Source organism: Hesperophylax consimilis, chromosome 20 (assembly GCF_061612785.1).
Source record: "Hesperophylax consimilis isolate HC1 chromosome 20, BYU_Hcon_1.0, whole genome shotgun sequence".
Classification (NCBI taxonomy): domain Eukaryota; kingdom Metazoa; phylum Arthropoda; class Insecta; order Trichoptera; family Limnephilidae; genus Hesperophylax; species Hesperophylax consimilis.
In genome coordinates, this window is record NC_142855.1 from 12272493 (window position 1) to 12295444 (window position 22952).

Here is a 22952-nt window from a genome sequence, read left to right on the forward strand (position 1 = left end):
GTCTGTGTGTCAGTCAAGTCTTCCTGATCTGGATTTATCTCTGTCTGTTTAGCCTGATAGTTGGTCTTCCCAGTATAAATTTGGAATTTCCAAAGATAGCCAGACTTGGACTCACATAGCTCACACGACTTTATACCTGCGCCGGCTGCTTTGGTTTTGTTTCTGAGTAAGGACTCATCCAGAGAGATCTCTTGGTCGGGCAGGTATAAACTCTCAAACTTTTGCGAGAGGTGATCCAAGACGGGCTGAATTTTTTGTAACCTTCGCACAGGTAATGGTACATCGGAAGAAAGACTTTCATTGTCGGTGAAGTGGAGGAATTTCTTCAAGAGAAGAAAACGACTGTAGTCCATAAATCGACTGAAAAAAGGCATGGAGGAGATTTTATTGGAATAGAAGAAGTCTTTTTCAACAATTAGGGGACTGATACCTTGATGCATTAAAAGTGCCAAGAATACATAAAGTTCCTTTTTATTTGTGGGAGCCCATTTATTAATGCGCGTAAATTGCTTAAAGGTTTTTTTCGCAATGCATTGAGCGGCATACCTGTTTGTTTCTTTTGCGATCAGTTCAACGAAATCAGCGTCGAAGATTTTAAGGAAAGCGTCCACAGGTTTGTCCATTTCATCAATATTGAATGTTGGTCCTGGCGTACCTGTGAAGGTCTCCCTTATCCCATGAAAACGCGAGACGTCGCTGGACCAATCGAAAGAGTAACAATCAGGTGGCAGAATTGCACACATTGCCTCTATATCTTCCTGGTCTTGAAGTGTCTGTAAGTCTGTGCTCATTTCGGGTTCAAGGGTTTCAAGTGCGGATGATGTGACATCGAGACTACGAGAAGAAGGTGCTGGTGGCATGCATAAAATATGCTCCTCCAATTCCACGTCGCTCGCACCGTCGTCTACGTTGCTTGCTCCGCCATCCACGTCGCTCGCTCCGTCGTCCAAATCGCTTACTCCGTCACCAACGTTGTTTGCTCCGTCGTTTAAGCCGCTCGCTTCGTCAACTAGTTCTGAAACAATACAAAACACACATCAATTTACTATTATTTAATGAGCAGGCAACATTCTGCTGATGTGCTCGTATCTGATTTCACAATAAGTTTAAAATTAATCTCAAGTGGTTCGCTAGGTTTTGTGATTTAGCAGGGGTGTTCGGGTTTCCTGATTGGCATGTAAGATTGGAAGAGGCTAGTTTGGGGAGACCCTTGGACCTCTCCAAACTTCTTACACAGGACCTCCTGTGTAAGAATAATGACATGTTTTTAAAGTTTGTTCCATGCTTCCACTAATGTGTTTATATATTTCAATTACAGTCCGCCTCTGGTACAACTTTAAAAAAATAAACTAACGGCTCTCAATCGCCAACTCTTTCTTAAAGAGCGCTATATCTTCCCACAGCGCTCTATGATAGGGGGTCTCTGGCTCGGAGTGGTCATCACACATCCGTTCCACACCGCGCGATGTCCCGGGTAACGGCACCAATTCCACCGTTGGTTGGGTCGGTTCGGGAGTGGCCTGAATTCTGAAACATATACATCACATTATCTATCTATCTCTATTCTCGTACATACATTTCACAGATGATGACAATTTGTAACGGGATAAATCAAGTACCCCGTTATTTTTAATATTTGAAGAGGACGAGAGGCCTTATGACTGGCGAACAGCTGTTCTGAGGTTGACTGGAGAGAATGAGACGGGGGACGATCGAGCGCTAATCCAACTGGCGCTATTGTTTCTCTATCTGCACAAACATACTCAACCACAGCTGGTAAAGAAATAAACAACAGCACACGATTTTAGTGCACAATCCAACTGGCGCTGTTGCAGAAAACTCTCACTAAAAATAATATTGTTTCATGCATCGAAATACGTTGAATTACCTTGTTTTTGTCCTCCTCTCGGGTGCGGTTGGGATCGAGGAGCGCGCCACCTGCTTCATCCACTTCAGCTGGAGGAATTCCATCTGGTGGGAAGCAGACAGGCTCCTGACCGCCTTTTGGGCCCTGACGCGCTCCTCCTGCACCCTTTGTAAAGCAGGATCTCTGTGCAAATAAATTAATATGAGCACAAAAAGACACAGCCAACTAACTACATATTTTAAAAAAAAACTATAAAATACTAACACATCGGAGCGAGCTTCAGTCGCAGTACCTCGTCCTGCTGCTGGTGGTGCGGCTACAACCGCCGGCGCAGCACTTCTGTAATAATAAACACCTGGCTTACTATCCCTCTTCCTCTACAGCGTCCTCTGCAGTAAGTGGTACACTATAATATATAAAAAATACTTCATTTACTCTTAGATGAGGTAAAAAGTAAAGATATGTGACAAAGGAAACGCACGTGGTTTCACTGAACTGCGTAATTCACTGCGTTTAGTATCGTATTTAAGATCATTCGAGAGGTGTACAAATCATTCACAAGCAAAAAAACAAATTTCATTGAATTTCTTTCCATTCGTAAATACACACAAATAACTTATTATTTCAATATATATGTATAGGGTTTTCCAATAAGAGGTGTTATTTTGATATTCAATCGTAAAAGATCAATGGTTTCGTTGCTTGTGTGGCACGTAGCGCCGTCTTGTTGAAAGTAAACGTTGTCCAGATCAATACCATCCAATTCCGGCCATAAAAAATCATTAATCATCTCTCGATAGCGCAATCCATTCACCGTAACTGTTGCGTAACTTCAGTACCAACCAGGCAGCCAGCTGAGGACGACGTGACTAGAGGGGAGATACGAGCGAGCACTCCAGTCGACAGTCTTACGGGCAGCGATGACGCCATCAGCTTGTAGAATTATTACACTGGTCATCGGATTGCACCGCTTTCTAAATTTAACAACACTTTATGCGTAGTTTGGCGCCTTTCACTTGTTAAATCAGGTCAGATAATTTTATGTCTTCACACACAATGTCACACTTCAATGTAATTTAAATTCCGTCTGTGCGCTCAGTACTTCGTATTGACGCTCACCCCCAGAGATATAACTAATATTATTGTTAAATAGAGATCTCTTGCTCTTGCTCTTTAAGATGTTGGAATAAATGTAATATTGGATATCTTTCCTCTTTTATTCTTACAATCTTAGCAAATTCCCGATGTTGGTTCCTTTTAGCTTTACAAAACAAACACTGACGCCATTTTGAAGACAAAAAAAACTAGATCAAATCAAAAACAAGATCATTGGAATGAGATGAGTGCCATCTCTTCAATAACTATGAAAGCATTATGTCAGCTTGCAGCTGATCAAAGAAGTGGGCTGCGGGAAGGTGCCAGGTGACCACAAAATGGGCACCCGGCGTTCGAGTGTGAAAGTCATCTATCCACTCTATCGGAACTTACTGCACAGGGCGCGAAATATCCTGGAACCGGCCACGCTTACTCGAGTAGGTACGTTTTCCCCCAGGATGCGTCTTTAGGTTTATCAATAAGTCTGAAAAATTTTACCGATTAAATTTATAAGTTTAAGTTCGGTAAATTTATAAAAATTCAAAAGTGAGGAGAAACGTTAATTTTAACAGACAAAAGACCGTCTTACCTGCTGCCTCTAAACATTCTATTTTAATATCCGGGATGTCTACGTCAATTTCTGTATAAGGAACTCCTGCTTCATCTTCTCGGAATACTGGTTCTGTCTTGATGGGATCTATCTCCACATTAAGGCTACCTGGATAAACAAAACCACAATATGTACATTGACACGCTGAGAGAACAGCGTATTACATTAAACATTATACTAGTTGTCTCTCTCCTAGAGAGCGCAAAAGTGCAAAATATATTATTTTAATTTATAAAAAAAGGACTTATTTGGGATCGCTGGCGACGGCTACAAAATATTTTTAGATAAAACCTTTTGATTTACCTTAATTACTATAAAAGGAAAATGACTGCATTTGAGAAATTTGAAATTTTAGCATTTTTAATTACGTAAAATGAAAATTCGCTTTCGTTTTATGTGGTGACAATCATTTCAAATAATTTCTGTCAATTGGTATTACTGATTCTACATGAGTGGCTAGAAAACGAACAGATAGAGAAAATCGAATAGCGTAAATTTAAAAAAAAATAATAATGTAATTTAATATTCCGGCAAAATAGTGCCAACCTAAAAAGCAGTAAATTATTTATTTAGGTATTATTATTTTATTTAACCTGACCTAAGCTATAATAACCCAACCTAACATAACCTATCTCATCCTAACCTAACATAACTTATCTTATCCTAACATAACCTATCTCATCCTAACCTAACCAATCCTATCCTATCCTAACATAACCTAACCTATCTTACCCTAACCTATCCTATCCTAACATAACCTATCTCATCCTAACCTAACCAATCCTATCCTATCCTAACTTATCCTAACCTATCTTACCCTAACCTATCCTATCCTAACATAACCTATCTCATCCTAACCTAACCAATCCAATCCTATCCTATCCTAACCTAACCTAACTTATCCTAACATAACCTAACCTATCTTATCCTAAATTTTGTTTAAAATATTTATTTATTTATAAAACATGCCTAAATACCTTTAGTTTACTATTCGAGTTTGCCCAAAATAGGAACTATGTACCTAGTATTTGCATAGAGTAATGGTTAGTACACACGCAAAGCTCACATCAACAGATAATATAAAGCACAATAGCGCTCGCCATACAATCCCATACAGACCCGACACACGTAAAAAGATAACGCGCTATAAGTGTGGTTCTGAACTTCGCTAACCGAATTTATTTTACGTAACCGCTCCCGACGCGATATTTGAAAAGTTATGCGTCCCCCTCTCCGCCGCAAAAAGGAGAGGGGGTCATTTTAATTACGGAGCTACCAACTAAGTTCCGTGTTCCCTTAGTAAAGTTGTCACTTTGACAGATGAAATTATGTTCCTCGGCCGCTCTCGAATTCAACTGACCCCCTCTCCTACCATAGGTACAAATATTTGATAGCGTCGTGTGTCGGTAGAAAAGATGATGCGCTGTACATTAACTTTTGATGTGAGCTTTGCGTGTGTACTAACCATAAATGTTAAAAATTCTAGCCACTCATAACAGGAATATCATATTCTGGTTGTCATCCTATACAAAAAAGCGAATTTTAGTTGAACGTAATTTAAAATAAAAGGTTTTATTTAAAAAATATTTCGTAGTAGCCGTGGCCAGCGATCCCGAATATATATGTATATTTTTTTTTTAATTTTTCTTTATTCATTGACATGGTTATTACAATTATTAGGTATGTTTAGACCACCAAACTAGGCTAAAAAGTTTCTTTTTTCGTAGGAAGCAATCACTTTGTGGTTAGACATATTATATTAAATCAAATAAAACACTTTGTTTATTAACCACGACTTTATTATTATTACATCTACCGGTTTCGCTACGGTCGAGCTTCATCAGGATGTGAAATATAACTAAAAACTAAGACAGAGGTGATGCATATTTATAGGAAAACAGAGGGAGACAGAATATAATACATTATAAAAGTGGGAGGAGTCAAATATTACATAGGCATAGTGAATTGAAGATATATAATAACAATTAACATTTTTACATGAATTATACATATAATAATACATTTTAAAGACATAAGAAAAAGCATAAACTTATTATTTAAGAGTGGAAAGGATTCTGGGAAACAAGTTAAATATAGGACTATAGAATGTGTTTTTTTGATTAGATAAATTAACTTGTGTATTTAATAAATGGTCTGATAAGTTACTGTTTATAGATTTCCTGATTTCTAATGATTCTAAATTGTCTAATCTAATGCCTATACTATTTTTATGTAAGAGGCTAGTACCTGTTATTTTATCAAATCTATGGTCTGCTGATATTAAGTGGTTGGCGAGTTCCGAAAAACCTTTACCATTTAAACACCGTACATGTTCCTTCACTCTGGTGTTTACATTGCGCGATGTTTTACCTATATAAAAGGCGGGACAATCACTACAGTTGAGTTTATAAATACCCGAATGGCTTAGTATGTCATCCTTGTCTTTAGTATTAATCAAAAATTTTCCTAGGGTATTGTTTGTATAAAAGGCAGGTTTAATATCTAAAGGAAGGTTCCTAACGCTTTGATTTGAAAAATTATTTATAAATAAAATCCTACGCCAGTGGTGAATAGGGGTGTTGATATTAATTGGCGGAATACTGCTATATAGAAATTTGTTTGTGGAAATATGTTTTTGTTTTTTATTAAGAATTTTATCAATTAAGGCCGAATCATAGCCATTATTTGCTGCTATTTGTTTTATTATTGATAATTCATTTGAGAAATTATTGGTAGATAGAGGGACGGAAATTAACCTATGTATCATTGAATGGAACGCTGCATGTTTATGGGAGATGGGATGATTAGAAGTATTGTGGATGGTTATGTCTGTGTAGGTCGGTTTTCGGTATATGTTAAATTCAATTCTATTATTTATCAGGGTGAGCGTGAGGTCTAGAAAATTTAGAGAAGCATTGACACCTACTTCTAGGGTAAACTGAATTTGGGTATGGAAAGAATTTAAAAGCTGGAGGAAGATATTTAACTGTCGATCCGTACCTGACCAAATACAAAATATGTCGTCAACATATCTTTTCCATATTAGCACATTTTTTAGGAGCGGCGATTTACAAGTAAAAATTTTATTTTCTAAATTATCCATAAATAAATCCGCGATCAAGGGTGAAGTTGGAGAACCCATCGACAATCCGGTAGTCTGGTTATAGATGATGTTATTAAATTTAAAATAATTTTGATTTAAGCAGACATTAAACAAACGAGAGAGGTCATTACTAAAGTCACATGGTAATTTAGAGTTAGTCAGTAATTCACTAATTAAAGATTTACATTCTGTTGTTGGGATATTAGGGAACAAGTTCACTACATCAAAAGAAATGAGTTTACTGTTACTAGGAATAGTTAGGTCTTTTAAGTCGTTAATTAGTTCTAATGAATTTTTAATAGTATGTTTTGGGGAAAACACTTTAGAATTATTGAACACATTAGTAATAAATGATGCTAATTTAAAATTTGGTGACTCACAGGAAGAAACCACAGGTCTAATAGGGGTGTTAGCTTTATGGATTTTTAGAACTCCATATAACTTGGGGACTTTAGGGTTTTTTGTCAAAAATTTTACTTGGTTATGTACTTGTTATTTACTTGGTTATTACACATATTTCCACAAACAAATTTCTATATAGCAGTATTCCGCCAATTAATATCAACACCCCTATTCACCACTGGCGTAGGATTTTATTTATAAATAATTTTTCAAATCAAAGCGTTAGGAACCTTCCTTTAGATATTAAACCTGCCTTTTATACAAACAATACCCTAGGAAAATTTTTGATTAATACTAAAGACAAGGATGACATACTAAGCCATTCGGGTATTTATAAACTCAACTGTAGTGATTGTCCCGCCTTTTATATAGGTAAAACATCGCGCAATGTAAACACCAGAGTGAAGGAACATGTACGGTGTTTAAATGGTAAAGGTTTTTCGGAACTCGCCAACCACTTAATATCAGCAGACCATAGATTTGATAAAATAACAGGTACTAGCCTCTTACATAAAAATAGTATAGGCATTAGATTAGACAATTTAGAATCATTAGAAATCAGGAAATCTATAAACAGTAACTTATCAGACCATTTATTAAATACACAAGTTAATTTATCTAATCAAAAAAACACATTCTATAGTCCTATATTTAACTTGTTTCCCAGAATCCTTTCCACTCTTAAATAATAAGTTTATGCTTTTTCTTATGTCTTTAAAATGTATTATTATATGTATAATTCATGTAAAAATGTTAATTGTTATTATATATCTTCAATTCACTATGCCTATGTAATATTTGACTCCTCCCACTTTTATAATGTATTATATTCTGTCTCCCTCTGTTTTCCTATAAATATGCATCACCTCTGTCTTAGTTTTTAGTTATATTTCACATCCTGATGAAGCTCGACCGTAGCGAAACCGGTAGATGTAATAATAATAAAGTCGTGGTTAATAAACAAAGTGTTTTATTTGATTTAATACTAAAAAGTTTCTACCAAAGCATTAAATAACAAACTTTTGTTATCTTATGAATTATCTTGAATTTTCAAATCTTACTCTCCGCATACTGCAGACATTCCTTCTTCACATCGGGGAGGTAGAAACTTTCCATGTCCATACACGACATTTCACCTCCACTCACTTCCTGGGATCCTGGTTCCATCTCAATGTAAACACTGTCTGGATTTGATGGCACTGCTGTGTTAGGATTATTTTAATTGTTTCAAGCCCAAAACAATTTACCTGAATCAAAACATTGTTATTTATTTATTTATTTATATATATATATATATATATATATATATATATAAATATATATATATATATATATCCCGCTACATTTGTTGCGTCCGACCCCTAAAAACTCCATAGCATTGCAGCGTCCACCGACTTACAGCGTCCGATATACGGACGCTACAATGTTTTGACCTCAAAATTGGCCAGAACGATGCTTACCCCATGTAGAATCGTATGGCAAAAATTTTTGTGGAAGTAAAAAATGTCTCAGAATGTCTGGAAACGAATATTGAACGTTTGACATTTTGCCGACAGGTTCGCTACACGATGTATATATCGAGCAGTGTATGTTTTTATCCATTTCTACGATCTTGCCGCGTCCACGAAGTAATATAATTTTCGATACATAACGACGATCGTGCTGCGTCTACGCATTACGTCGATAATATTGCGTCCTCGAGACCGATTACGAGTAGATATTGTTTTATATACATAACGACGGTCGTTCTGCGTCCACGCATTACGTCGATAGTACTGCGTCCCCGTAGCCGCTCATGAAAATATACTATTTTTAACTCGTAATGACAATCATGGTGCTTCCATACATCATGTCGATAGTATTGCGTCCCAGTGAACGATCACGAGTAGATATTATTTTGAATATACAACGACGGTCATGCTGCATCTACGCATTACTTTGATAGTATCGCGTCCCCCTAGCCGATCACGCTGAAATTTTATTATGAATACATAACTACAGTCTTGCTGCGTCTACGCATTACGTCGATAGTACTGCGTCCCCGTGGCCATTCGGAGTACATTGTTATATATTATTTGAGCGTTTGGTTGAGTAAATCATCAGATTTGGCAATATTTGGTTAATTTACCACGATGCCGCTTGACACTCAGAACTAAAAAGCGTCCTGCATGGTTTTTAATGCATAACGACGATTTTGCTGCGTCCACGCATTACTTCAATAGTACTGCGTCCCCGTGGCCATTCACGAGTACATTTTTATAAATTATTTGAGCGTTTGGTTGAGTAAATCATCAGATTTGGCAACGTTGGGTTAATTTACAACGATGCCGCTTGACACTAAGAACTAAGAAGCATCCTGCGTGGTTTTTAATGCATAACGACGATCGTGATGCGTTTACGCATTACGTTGGTAGTATTGCGTCCGTTTTTGTTTTTTTTTTAAATGATTAAGCGTTTTTTTTGTATCGAAACCCGGTCGGCACAAAGTATAAAAAATAAAAGTGGTGTTTACAAAGTTATTGTTTTATTTTAAATTAAAAATTGTTGTCAATTAAACAAACAATTGATAAGTTCCTGAATATTATCTGAATATAAAATAAATCTTATAGAATAAAATAAAAACCTCTAGATATGAATTGAAGTCGAGCAAGAATATCGTAACACAAATTGTGAGGATTATTATTAATATATTTATAGAATTATAACTATGTATTTTATCACACCTTCATAAATGCAATGAAAACTTTAACTTAAATGAAATCAACACAAAATCTAAATATAGAAGAATACGTATGTGAAACATACAGCGAATGCACTAAAATCTAGAACAATATAATAAATCTACTAACAATCTTGCACTTAAACATAAGGAGTATAATTTGAAACATGGACGAACTTCTGGTATACCTATGTATTTAACATTATGTTCACAACCAGATTTTATAATACTATCCGAGGCACACTCACATGCAAAACATAAAAATATACCAAGTTTTCCAAACTACAAACAATATGTCACAAATTATCACAAAAATAAAAGTAGTGGAATTGTAGTCTATGCTAAAGAAAAATTTACTGATATCAATGTTAACGAAATACCAATATGTAACGCAAACTGTATGTCAATTAATGAATCTAAATAATAAGCCATTTAATATAATCGCATGTATCGAATACATAGCTCTATTATTCCCTTATAGTCCAGTCAAGGAAGGAGGTGTAGAGTGCGTGAGCAGGTACCTTAGCGATTCCTTCAGAAACTTGATCAGAATGCTTAGGGTGTGAACATCTTGGAATAATTATCGATAATAACATCAAATGGAAAAGTCAAATAAACTCCACAGTAGACAGAATGAGAAAACTCATCTTTATATTTTTAGACTTAGAAATACTGTATCATTAAAAATACTTAAAGGTATTTATTTTGCACTTGCACATTCTACACTACTACAATATGAAGTCTTGGCTTGCGCGGGGGGGGGGGGTGCGTATAAATCATACCTACGTCCACTTGTGACAATTCAAAAAATATTAATAAAAAGCCATATAACTATCCAACAATAAATGTTTTCCAAGGTTTCCCGGTTCCCCCTCTCACAAATATTTATGAAAAAAATACTCGTACATTAAGTACTTCAATTACATAAAGATTTCTTTGATAAAAATAATATTCCACAATTAATTTTAAGCCAAATAATTATTTATATTGGAGGACTAACCGTACCACTAGTTCGAACTACAACAGCAAAACATCATTATTTATTTAACGGTATAAAATTATTCAATAAATTACTCCTGGATATATCTGAGAAAAATTATGACAGTTACAAAAAAAACAATTTAAAATTCTCTAATACCACCTCATAAATTTTCTTATTATTTGAAATTATTTATTTATTTATTTTATTTCAGGGAAATCAACAGTTTACAATGTGGTTCATTTATACACGTGTAATTTACCTAACTGAGAAACCAATTACAGATTTCCGCAATATTCTATTCTATTATGTATGTAAAAATTTAAAAACTATACTTACAAGAACTAAAAAATATTAAATTTATCGAAGAAAGCAAACACTTAGTGGCTTGACATTATACAAAATGAAACAAATACTTTGTTTTAAACCACTTTATTTTCATTTATATTTCGTCGACCGGTTTGGATTGAACCCAAATATTGTATAAAATAAATATAAAGTGGTTTAAAACATAGTATTGTTTCATTTTGTAAAAATTATAACGTTATTCAAGAGGGAGATTATTATAACATGAGATTATTTTAACTGGAGATTATTATAACAGGAGATTATTAAAACAGAAGATTATTATAACGTAAAACTACATAATATTATGTCATTACATAATATAATTACATTTTATGCAGTTTGGAACACATTTAATACATTTTTAATAGTTTTAATAGTTTTTATATTTATTTTGAGTACATTGAAGATAGAATCAGAGAGAATGTTATTATACATATGTTGAACATATTCTTCTAAGACAAGCATTTTTATTTAACTAGATTACATGAGCGTGTGTACCGTGTAGGTACTTTCAAATCAATTCTGCAATAAACTCCACATATTATGTTTCTGCTTATCATTCCTTGATATTATTTATAACTAACCTGTTTTTATTACTTTTATTGTATTTTCTTGTAAGGTTATTAATAGTTTTTGTAATAATATTTGCAATATAAATATGTAAAAATATATTGTTGTCCTCTCCTAAGCACAAGCATCTTATTTATCAGAAAAGTGATTGAAATATTATTTAATCTCTCTCTCTGGTTTCAATCCTGGGATTGGTTTGCAGCAATTTTATCTAATCTCCTCTTCCATTCTTCCCTGTCTTGTGCGGCTCTTTTGACTTCTGCATATGATGAGCAGTGCACGTCCACCAGCAGGTCCTCCAGGTACTCTCGGCGTGGGCGTCCCATAGAGTTGGTCCCCTCGGTCATACCCTCTATTATGACATGCAAGAGGCCTTCTTGTCGTATAACATGGCCGATCCATCTTGCACGCCTTTCGGACAAGGTCCTGAGCAGGTGCCTTCCTCCTTCGATTCTTTGGAGAACCTCCTCATTTGTAACATGGTCTCTCCAGGAAGTTCCTAGCAGTCTTCTATAGGACCACATCTCAAAAGCCTCTAGTCTCCGTTTATCTCTTTCGGATAGGCACCATGTTTTGCAGCCGTACATCAAGTGGAAGATACTACCAGTATCGCCCTGGTGTAAGACCACCATTCAGAATTGAAACGTTGCTCCAAATGGCTTTAGCCGTGTTTAGTGACTAGATCTGAATAGCCAGGTACTTCCCCACCTTCCTTTTTCCCTTCCCCACTTACCTTCAGCCTCACAACATCCCCCAATTGGGAATGCCATAGTCTCACTGGCTCCAGACGGGAGCAGTTGGGACTCTTGTGAGGTATTCACTATAAAAATAAAAATAAATCAAGATACTCCATAGGTCTTGATGAGGAGTATTCTCAGTTTTAGGTCTATATTATTGGATTCTATTATTTTCGACCTTTTACTGAATGAAAGCCTAGCCTGATGTAAACGGCTGTCGACCTCGCTCTTAGACCGACCGTCCCATGTTATTTTGCTCCCGAGGTAGACAAACTCCTTGGTGTTCTTTAGTGGAACTCTTGCCATCTCTACTCTCATCTGATGTTGCGTTCGGCCTACAGTCAGCAGCTTTGTTTTGTCTTTATTTATCATCATTATTATCAATTATTTAATATTATGTTGTAAATATTGTAACACTAAAAATGTTAAGAAATAAAAATAAAAAATATTTTTATTTTTAACTTAATGGTATTAATAAGTTTAACTCATTAATTAAAATATTGCAATTTGAGGTTGAACTAATTAAGTTAAATATAAAAACAGATATTATTTTATTGAATACGTAACGACAGAAGTGCTGCGTCGATGGTATTGTATCCTCGTGACCAATCACGAGTAGATATTATTTTGTATACATAACGACGGCCGTGCTGCGTCCACGCATTTCGTCGATAGTATTGCGTCCCCATGGCCGTTGGCGAATTTGTACATTTTTATGTATTGTTTGAGTCCTTGGTGAAGCAAAACGCCAGATTTGGCAACATTCAGTTCATTTACAACGTTGCCACTTAGCACTCAGAATTAAAAAGCGCCTTGCGCGGGTAGACATTTTTGTAAGATGGTTTACAGTGGACGGTAAATTGATATCCCGACCTAAAAATGTCCAACCGCCCTCTGCAATGGAGCGAACTGGCGCGTTATAAAATGATACATTTTTACTAAGGATATCGTTGTAAAAAAAATTGTCGCACGCCTGCAGCCAGTAGGTAAGTTTGTATACAAGATGCAATAAGATATTCATTCAAACTTCTCACTATCAATAGACAGTTTGTTGTCAGGTCTGGTGTGTTTCTGAATGTCAAAAAAATAAAACATATATATATACATATATTTTTTATATACCGCACAAGAGTCTCAACCGCTCCCGTCTGGAACAGCGAGACTGTGGCATCCCCAATCTGAGTACAAGGGTGAAGGTATTGGGGAGGGGAAGAAGATGGGGAAGATAAATGTAGAAAAGTACCTGGCTATTTATATCTGATCACCAAACACGGCAAAAGTTTAGAAATAACGTTTCCATTCGGAATGGTGGTCTCACACCAGGGCGATACTGAGAGTATATTTCACTCTGGAACGTGATGCAAACACACTTTATATTATGTTTAATGTATTAATTGTGAAATAACACAAACAAATAAAAATTTATTTGCGCACGCCGGGTTTGACCGTTAGATTACGGGCTTCGGATTGCGAGTCGAGAGTCTTACCTCTCAACCACAGATGCTGTAATTAATTAATTAATTCACTGTGAACGTGAAAACTTCACTAGAAAAGTAAGAAATATTTTGTGTTGTTTATATATTTGTTAATTTACTTATTACACCTAATAAACGTTTACATTCTAGTTTAATAGTTGAGTATCGCAGTTATTATAAATTCTTCAAAATTAAAACAATAGAGAAAACAAAATACAATGAAAAAAAAATGTTACAACAAAAGCGTATAATAAAATAAGATACATTGGTAAAAATGATAAGAAGTCTCACATAAGTAGATATTCAAAATAAACAAAAGATTGCAAAAATTATAGATGTCTATTTGTCTCGATATATAAAAGAATTAAAATAAACAATATTTATATTGATTATTTTTAAGGTGAAATATATCCCCCATATCAGAATAAGTCATGTAATCCTAATTGGTTTTATAATATAAGGGGCATAACAACGGCCTAAATGTACCTTTTGAAACTCTCAAAACAAATCCAAGAGTCTTAAGGGCCTTATATACGGAAGACGCAAAAATTAAATCGACCTTCAAAACGCCATGTAACAAACAAATAATATACACTCGGACGCAAGAATAAATTATACAGTATGGACGTGAAACCTTTATTAGAATAGTCAGCAATATACGGAAGACGTAGCAATTAAATTAGAGTGAACGGACGTGAAACCTATATTAAAAGGAACCTTCAATATACAAAAAATATACACCCGGACGTGAGTATGTACGTGACGCTAGAAATGTATGAAAGTGTAATAAACATCAAAACCTGCATTATTATGAATATTAAAAAAATATGATACTAGCGATTATCGTGAGTAAAACATAGTGCAATATTCACAAAAACAATCTAAAAAAAAGAACTAGAAGTGCTGGACGCCCAAAGACGGATTTACGCACGGACGCAATAAATGTTGTGGGACCTATATATATATATATATATATATATATATATATATAGGTCCCACAACATTTATTGCGTCCGTGCGTAAATCCGTCTTCGGGCGTCCAGCACTTCTAGTTCTTTTTTTTAGATTGTTTTTGTGAATATTGCACTATGTTTTACTCACAGTAATCGCTAATATCATATTTTTTTAATATTCATAATAATGCAGGTTTTGATGTTTATTACACTTTCATACATTTCTAGCGTCACGTACATATTACCTATATATATATATATATATATATATATAGGTCCCACAACATTTATTGCGTCCGTGCGTAAATCCGTCTTCGGGCGTCCAGCACTTCTAGTTCTTTTTTTTAGATTGTTTTTGTGAATATTGCACTATGTTTTACTCACAGTAATCGCTAATATCATATTTTTTTAATATTCATAATAATGCAGGTTTTGATGTTTATTACACTTTCATACATTTCTAGCGTCACGTACATACTCACGTCCGTATGTATATTTTTTATATATTGAAGGTTCCTTTTAATATAGGTTTCACGTCCGTTCACTCCAATTCAATTGTTACGTCTTCCGTATATTGCTGACTATTCTAATAAAGGTTTCACGTCCATACTGAATAATTTATTCTGGCGTCCGAGTGTATATTATTTGTTTGTTACATGGCATTTTAAAGGTCGATTTCATTTTTACGTCTTCCGTATATAAGGCCCTTAAGACTCTTGAATTTGTTTTGAGAGTTTCAAAAGGCACATTTAGGCCGTTATTATGCCCCTTAAATTATAAAAATCCTTAGAATTGCATGACGTATTCTGATATGGGAGATATATTTCACCTTAAAAATAATCAATATAAATATTGTTTATTTTAATTCTTTTATAAATCGAGACAAATAGACATCTTTAATTTTTGCAATCTTTTGTTTATTTTGAATATCTACTTATGTGAGACTTCTTATCATTTTTACCAATGTATCTTATTTTATTATACGCTTTTGTTGTAACATTTTTTTTTTCATTGTACTTTGTTTTCTCTATTGTTTTAAGTTTGACGAATTTATAATAACTGCAATACTCAACTATTAAACTAGAATGTAAAAGTCTATTAGGTGTAATAAATAAATTAACAAATAAATAAACAACACAAAATATTTCTTACTCTTCTAGTGAAGTTTTCATGTTCATAGTGAATTAATTAATTAATTACAGTATCTGTGGTTGAGAGGTAAGACTCTCGACTCGCAATCCGAAACACGTAATCTGACAGGCAAACCCGACATGCGCAAATAAATTTTTATTTGTTTGTGTTATTTCACAATAAATACATTAAACAGAATATAAAGTGTGTTTGCAACACGTTCCAGAGTGAAATATACTCTCAGTATCGCCTGGGTGTGAGACCACCATTCCGAATGGAAACGTTATTTCTAAGCTTTTGCCGTGTTTGGTGACCAGGTACTTTTCTACATTTCTCCATTTTCTTCCCCTCCCCAATACCGTCACCCTAGTACTCAGATTGGGGATGCCACAGTCTCACTGTTCCAGATGGGAGCGGTTGAGACTCTTGTGCGGTATATAAAAAAATATATGTATATATATATGTTTTATTTTTTTGGCATCCAGAAACACACCAGAAATGACAACAAACTGTCTATTGGTAGTAAGAAGTTTGAATGAATAGCTTGTTGCATCTTGTATACTAAAGTACCTACTGGGCGCAGGCGTGCATCATTTTTGCAACGATATCCTTAGTAAAAATGTATCATTTCATAACGCCCCAGTTCGTTTCATTGCAGAGGGCGGTCGGACCTTTTTAGGTCGGGACATCAATTTACCGTCTACTGTAAACTATCTTACAAAAATGTCCACCCGCGCAGGGCGCTTTTTAGTTCTGAGTTCTACGTGGCATCGTTGTAAACGAGCTAAATGTTGCCAAATCTAGCGTTTTGCTTCACCAAGGGCTCAAACAATACATAAAAATGTACAAATTCGCAAACAGCCATGGGGACGCAATACTATCGACGTAATGCGTGGACGCAGCACGGCCGTCGTTATGTATACAAAATGATATCTACTCGTGATCGGTCACGAGGATACAATACATCGACGCAGCACTTCCGTCGTTACGTATTCAATATAATAATATCTGTTTTTATATTTAACTTAATTATTTCAACCTCAAATTGTAATATTTTAATTAATGAGTTAAACTTATTACTATCATCATGTTAAAAATAAAAATATTGTTATTTATATTTCTTTACATCTTTAGTGTTACAATATTTCAATCACTTTTCTGATAAATCAGATGCTTGTGCTTAGGAGAAGACAACTATATATTTTTACATATATTTATATTGCAAATATTATTACAAAAACTATTAATAACCTTACAAGAAAATACAATAAACGTAATAAAAACAGGTTATTTATAAATAATACCTAGGAATGATAAGCAAAAACATAATATGTGGAGTTTATTAAACAGATTTGAAAAGTACCTACACGGCACACACGCTCAAGTAATCTATTTAAAGAAAAACACTGTTAAACCATTTCAAATAAAAATTATTGTCTTAAAAGAATATGTTCAACATATGTATAATAACATTCTCTCTGATTCTATCTTCAATGTAACCAAAATAAATATAAAAACTCAATTAAAATGTATTAAACGTGTACCAAACTGCATAAAATGTAATGACATATATTATGTAGCATTATGTTATAATAATCTTTTGTTTTAATAATCTCCTGTTATAATAATCTCATGTTATAATAATCTCTGGGAAGAGAACTGGGAAACCTTGGAAAAGATGTATTGTTGGATAGTAATATGGCTTGTTTAAGATAAGTTTTATTAATATTTTTTGAATTGTCACGAATGGAAATAGGCATGATTTATATGCATCCCCCCCACAAGCCACGATTCCATATATTGTAGTAGTGTAGAATGTGCAAGTGCAAAATAAATATCTTTATGTATTTTTAATGATACAGTATTTCTAAGTCTAAAAAATATAAAGATGAGTTTTGTCATTCTGTCTACTGTGGAGTTTATTTGACTTTTCCATTTGATGTTATTATCGATAATTATTCCGATAATTGTTCACACCCTAAGCACCCTGATCAAGTTTCTGAAGGAATCGCTTAGGTACCTGCTCACGCATTTAGTTCGAGTTGAATCCTGCAATCATACATAAAGATAGCAGCCAATAAAAATATGCGTTAGGAAAATTAAGATTATGTTTTATTTTTATTTTTATAGTGAATTCCTCACAAGAGTCCCAACTCCTCCAGTCTGGAGGAGTTGGGACTCATCCCCAATTGGGGTGTATTGTGAGACTGTAGGTAAGTGGGGAAGGGGAAGCGATGGGGAAGAGAAAGGTGGTAAAGTACCTGACTATTCAGATATAGTCACTAAACACGGCTAAAGCCACTTGGAGCAAAGTTTCAATTCTGAATGGTGGTCTTACACCAGGGCGATACTGGGAGTAACTTCCTCTCTGTTGATAATTCTCAGTCGAAGTATATTACAGTAAATATGACCGAATCGGGTAGGGACACATTATCTCAGTTGGTAGAGTCACGGCCTGGAAAACCAAAGGTCCTGGGTTCGAGTCCCAAATGTGACAGTGCCTTTTTCAGATTTTTCCGTTTCAGATGTTCGATTGAGTATCGCTAGTATTGTTTTCACTAATTAAAAATAATACCTGATCTAGATCGGCCACGGGTACGAGATACTATCGATGTAATTATGTATATATATCGATGTAATGTCGATTTATTACGCCAATCTTTAAAACAACGCAAATGCAAAACCATTATATTTACCAAGCCATAAAAAACTACAATAATCTCCCTTCCGAATTGCGCTGTATTACGAACCAACAAGAACAAATAAATAAAATCAAACTTTTTTTCCAAAAAAACTTATATTAACAAAAAAAAATATATATATTATTATACATTTTACATAAAACATAATATTATAACATTGAATCTAAGTAAGAATCGTGGCTCCCTTATCAGGCACAAGAGCTCCTCTTTTCTGATAAGGTAAACATGACCAATTATGATCCTTAATATTATATTTTGCAAAATATGTATGTATTAATGTAACTCATATTATCTATATTAAAATAATAAAAATAATAAAAAAGTAATGCGTGGATACAGCACTACCATCGATATGTATCAAAAATAATATCTATTCGTTAACGGACGCAATACTACCAACGTAATGCGTAAACGCAGCACGATCGTCGTTATGCATTAAAAACCACGCAGGATGCTTCTTAGTTCTGAGTGTCAAGCGGCATCGTTGTAAATTAACCCAATGTTGCCAAATCTGATGATTTACTCAACCAAACGCTCAAATAATATACAACAATGTACTCGCGAATGGCCACGGGGACGCAGTACTATCGAAGTAATGCGTGGACGCAGCACGATCGTCGTTATGCATTAAAAACCACGCAGGACGCTTCTTAGTTCTGAGTATCAAGCGGCATCGTTGTAAATTAACACAATGTTGCCAAATCTGATGATTTACTCAACCAAACGCTCAAATAATACATAACAATGCACTCGCGAATGGCCACGGGGACGCAGTACTATCGAAGTAATGCGTGGACGCAGCAAAACCGTCGTTATGTATTCGTAATAATATTTCAGCGTGATCGGCTATGGGGACGCAATACTATCGACGTAATGCCTAGACGCAGTACGATCGTCGTTATGTATCGAAAATTATATCGACCGTCGTTGTATATTCAAAATAATATCTACTCGTGATCGTTCACTGGGACGCAATACTATCGACGTGATGCATGGAAGCAGTGATGAAATGTTAACAGACACTGGAGTAGCAACAGGGTCGATATCGGGACCTACGTGTTATTTAATGCAAGTAAACAGTTTACCTTACGTAATAAAACGTTGTAAATGTTACATGTTTGCAGATGATACTTGCATCATATGTGCTGACAGAAATCTACAGAAAATTGAGAAATTTTTACAAACAGACCTAAATAACATAATTAAATGGTCCCACGACAATGGAATTATTATTAACGCAAAAAAAACAAAATATATGCTTATACACTCTCCATATGCAAATTGTCAGGATAAAGAACTGCATATAAAAAGTCATTCATACGATTGTTTTCACACAAAAAACCAATCTCTGCCATGTAAATGCCCAAACATAGAAAAAGTTTACCAATATACATACCTTGGTCTTACAATAGATGTCAATTTTAACTGGTCAAATCACATTGAAAATGTATGTAATAGATTAAGATCCATATTAGGGAAATTTTATCACCTAAAAAACTTTGTCAATAAAAATATATAATATTCTGTATATATAATGCATTAGCGGAATCAATTATAGGATACGGAGTAAATAGTTACGGATTAACTTATAAAACGTACTTAAATAAAATAGAACAATTACAAATCCGTTTCCTAAAATTGATATCAGGCAAAAAAAAAATACAATTATGTGTAGGCGATTATAAAAAAATGTTTTCTTTGTGTAATGTGCTCTCTATACATAGTAGGATAGATTACCAACTAACGCTAGATGAATTCTGGAATACAGAATTCAAAAAACCTGTAAACCATAACTACCCTACTAGGCATAGAGAAGCACAAATGTTTATTATTAAAATATCGCAAAATGTATACGGAGATAGAACAAAAAGACATAAAATTCCGAAATTGTTTAACTCATTACCAGAAGATATTAAAAATGAGACATGTTATTCAAAAATAAAAACGAAAATTAGATCGTTCTACCTCCGTCAAACATAAAAACAATTAATATTGTGGTACCAAGATATCAAGTTGAAATTAAATATATTGTTATAAGCTAATAAATAGAAAAAGTGAGAGATTTCTTACAATTAAACTGATTGATCAGTTTTGTAAGATCTAAGTAAGAGAAAATAATGTACAAATAAAAAAAAACTGAATAAACACAAATAAAAAAAAAAAAAGCACGATTGTCATTTTGTGTTAAAAATAGTATATTCTCATGAGCTGCTACGGGGACGCAGTACTATCGACGTAATGCGTGGACGCAATACTATCGACGTAATGTGTGGATGCAGTACGACCGTCGATATGTATATAAAATAATATCTACTCGTAATCGGTCTCGAGGACGCAATACTATCGACGTAATGCGTAGACGCAGCATGATCGTCGTTATGTATCGAAAATTATATTACTTCGTGGACGCGGCAAGATCGTAGAAATGAATAAAAACATACACTGCTCAATATATACATCGTGTAGCGAACCTGTCGGCAAAATGTCAAACGTTCAATATTCGTTTTCAGACATTCTGCGAGATTTTTTGCTTCCACAAAAATTTTTGCCATACGATTCTACATGGGGTAAGCATCGTTCTGGCCAATTTTGACGTCAAAACATTGCAGCGTCCGTATATCGGACGCTGTAAGTCGGTGGACGCTACAATGCTATGGAGTTTTTAGGGGTCGGACGCAACAAATGTAGCGGGTGTAAATGTATATATATATATATATATATACGCCTAAAAGGCTTTTACATAGAAGTGATACATGATGCAGTACAATAAGAGAATATGTATTATACAGGAGAAAAGTTATAAAGCAACTCTAATGAGCTTTGAATATTTTCTTTCAGTTGTAATTCTGTCAAAACAATAAGTCACATGCATAGCAAATATTTTTAAATAAGGACATAAAGTGACTTTATCTTGAAGTTAAAACATTTGAAAACGGCTGAGAGAATCGTTGGATTGCAGTATTTTAACGGTCTATTTCTCTGTATAAACCAGTACACATATTACATTGAATCAATTTTTCACATCCAACAAAATATCTCTATCCCATATTTGTGATTATTATCAATGCCTTCGAAATGCAATTCCAAAATTAGGTACCTAGACGTCGAATTGACAGGCCGAATCTAAAAAATCTATATCTAATGATCTATAAAAAGGCCGTTTTTGTGAAATAATCACATATTTCAAATCACAAATTTTACTTAAAATGGTTTCACTAACTTAGGTGTACAGATTGCAGTGGAAGTTGTGCATTTGAGAGTGCCTTAGCCCAAATTAAAGAGCAACGGTCTCTCTTCGATTTGCAACAACGGCCGAAGACACAACAAAACGAACAGCGTGATTAGTGTATTTTTATAGAAAATATCAGCAATCGACTCACCAGTAACTACCACAAGCTAGTGTAAGGAATATTGTGTAGAATTTGTAAACTACAACAACGATAGTTAGGTTAGGTCATAAGTCATAAACGTCATAAATAAACCACTCGGTAAAGTCAGACCATAGATAAAGTATATATCAGACTAGAGGTGTATTTATCGTATCGTATTAGGCGTATTTATCGTGCCCAGTAAAAGTACTGGGTATTTCCATGCGATACTTGTGTCAATTCGACAATAAGGAAGTTGAGTGAAAAATACTTTGACTTATAAAAAATATGTTCATGTAGATCAAAAAATATCGATTCTAAATATATAAATATATTTCTATATTATTATTCTTAGAATTAGTTAAACGTTCTTGAAAAAGCATTCAATAGCAATAGACTGTATACGCTCCACGATTGGTCGAAAGAATTCTGACGTCACATGTGTCGTGACTTGTACGTACAACGGATCACCTATGGTGCATCTCTTTCTATTACATGAGAGATGGTCGGTTTAGATGAGAGAGGTGTATAGGCCAAACGTTTATTTGGGTATGTCAACTATATGTACGTATTTGTTGTTATTATTATATGAAATGGATTTCTAAAGATACATATTCGTATAGTGCTTTATAATAATATGTTGTTTATTGCATAACTTAGAAGTTTTTATTATTATACATGTCACATAACATGTGATACACTTCAGGCCGCCGCCCGCCCAGAAAAGTCTCACAGTGAACTGGGCTGTAAACCGTTATTTTACTTTTGGTCTTTACTTTTCTGCGCGGTGGTCCTGAATTCGCGCGGGGCACGTCAACAAATAGCGACGGGAATACAGTACAAGTACCGTACCGGGCGGGAAAAGCAAATATTCTAACTTAAAATACTAATTT

At 34.5% G+C, this 22952-nt stretch overlaps 1 protein-coding gene across 1 annotated transcript; it reads right to left on the reverse strand.

The window, feature by feature from the left end:
- Window positions 1-1792: 1792 nt before the first annotated feature.
- LOC149414099 (uncharacterized) lies at window positions 1793-22164 on the reverse strand. Its single transcript, XM_089644024.1, has 6 exons — window positions 22072-22164; window positions 8139-8324; window positions 3552-3680; window positions 3356-3446; window positions 2132-2206; window positions 1793-2050 (listed from the first exon to the last, which is right to left on the reverse strand). Exons 2-6 carry the CDS (start codon window positions 8242-8244, stop codon window positions 1885-1887), a joined length of 567 nt encoding a protein of 188 aa, XP_089500150.1. The 5' UTR covers window positions 8245-8324; window positions 22072-22164; the 3' UTR covers window positions 1793-1884.
- Between the last annotated feature and the right edge of the window lie 788 nt (window positions 22165-22952).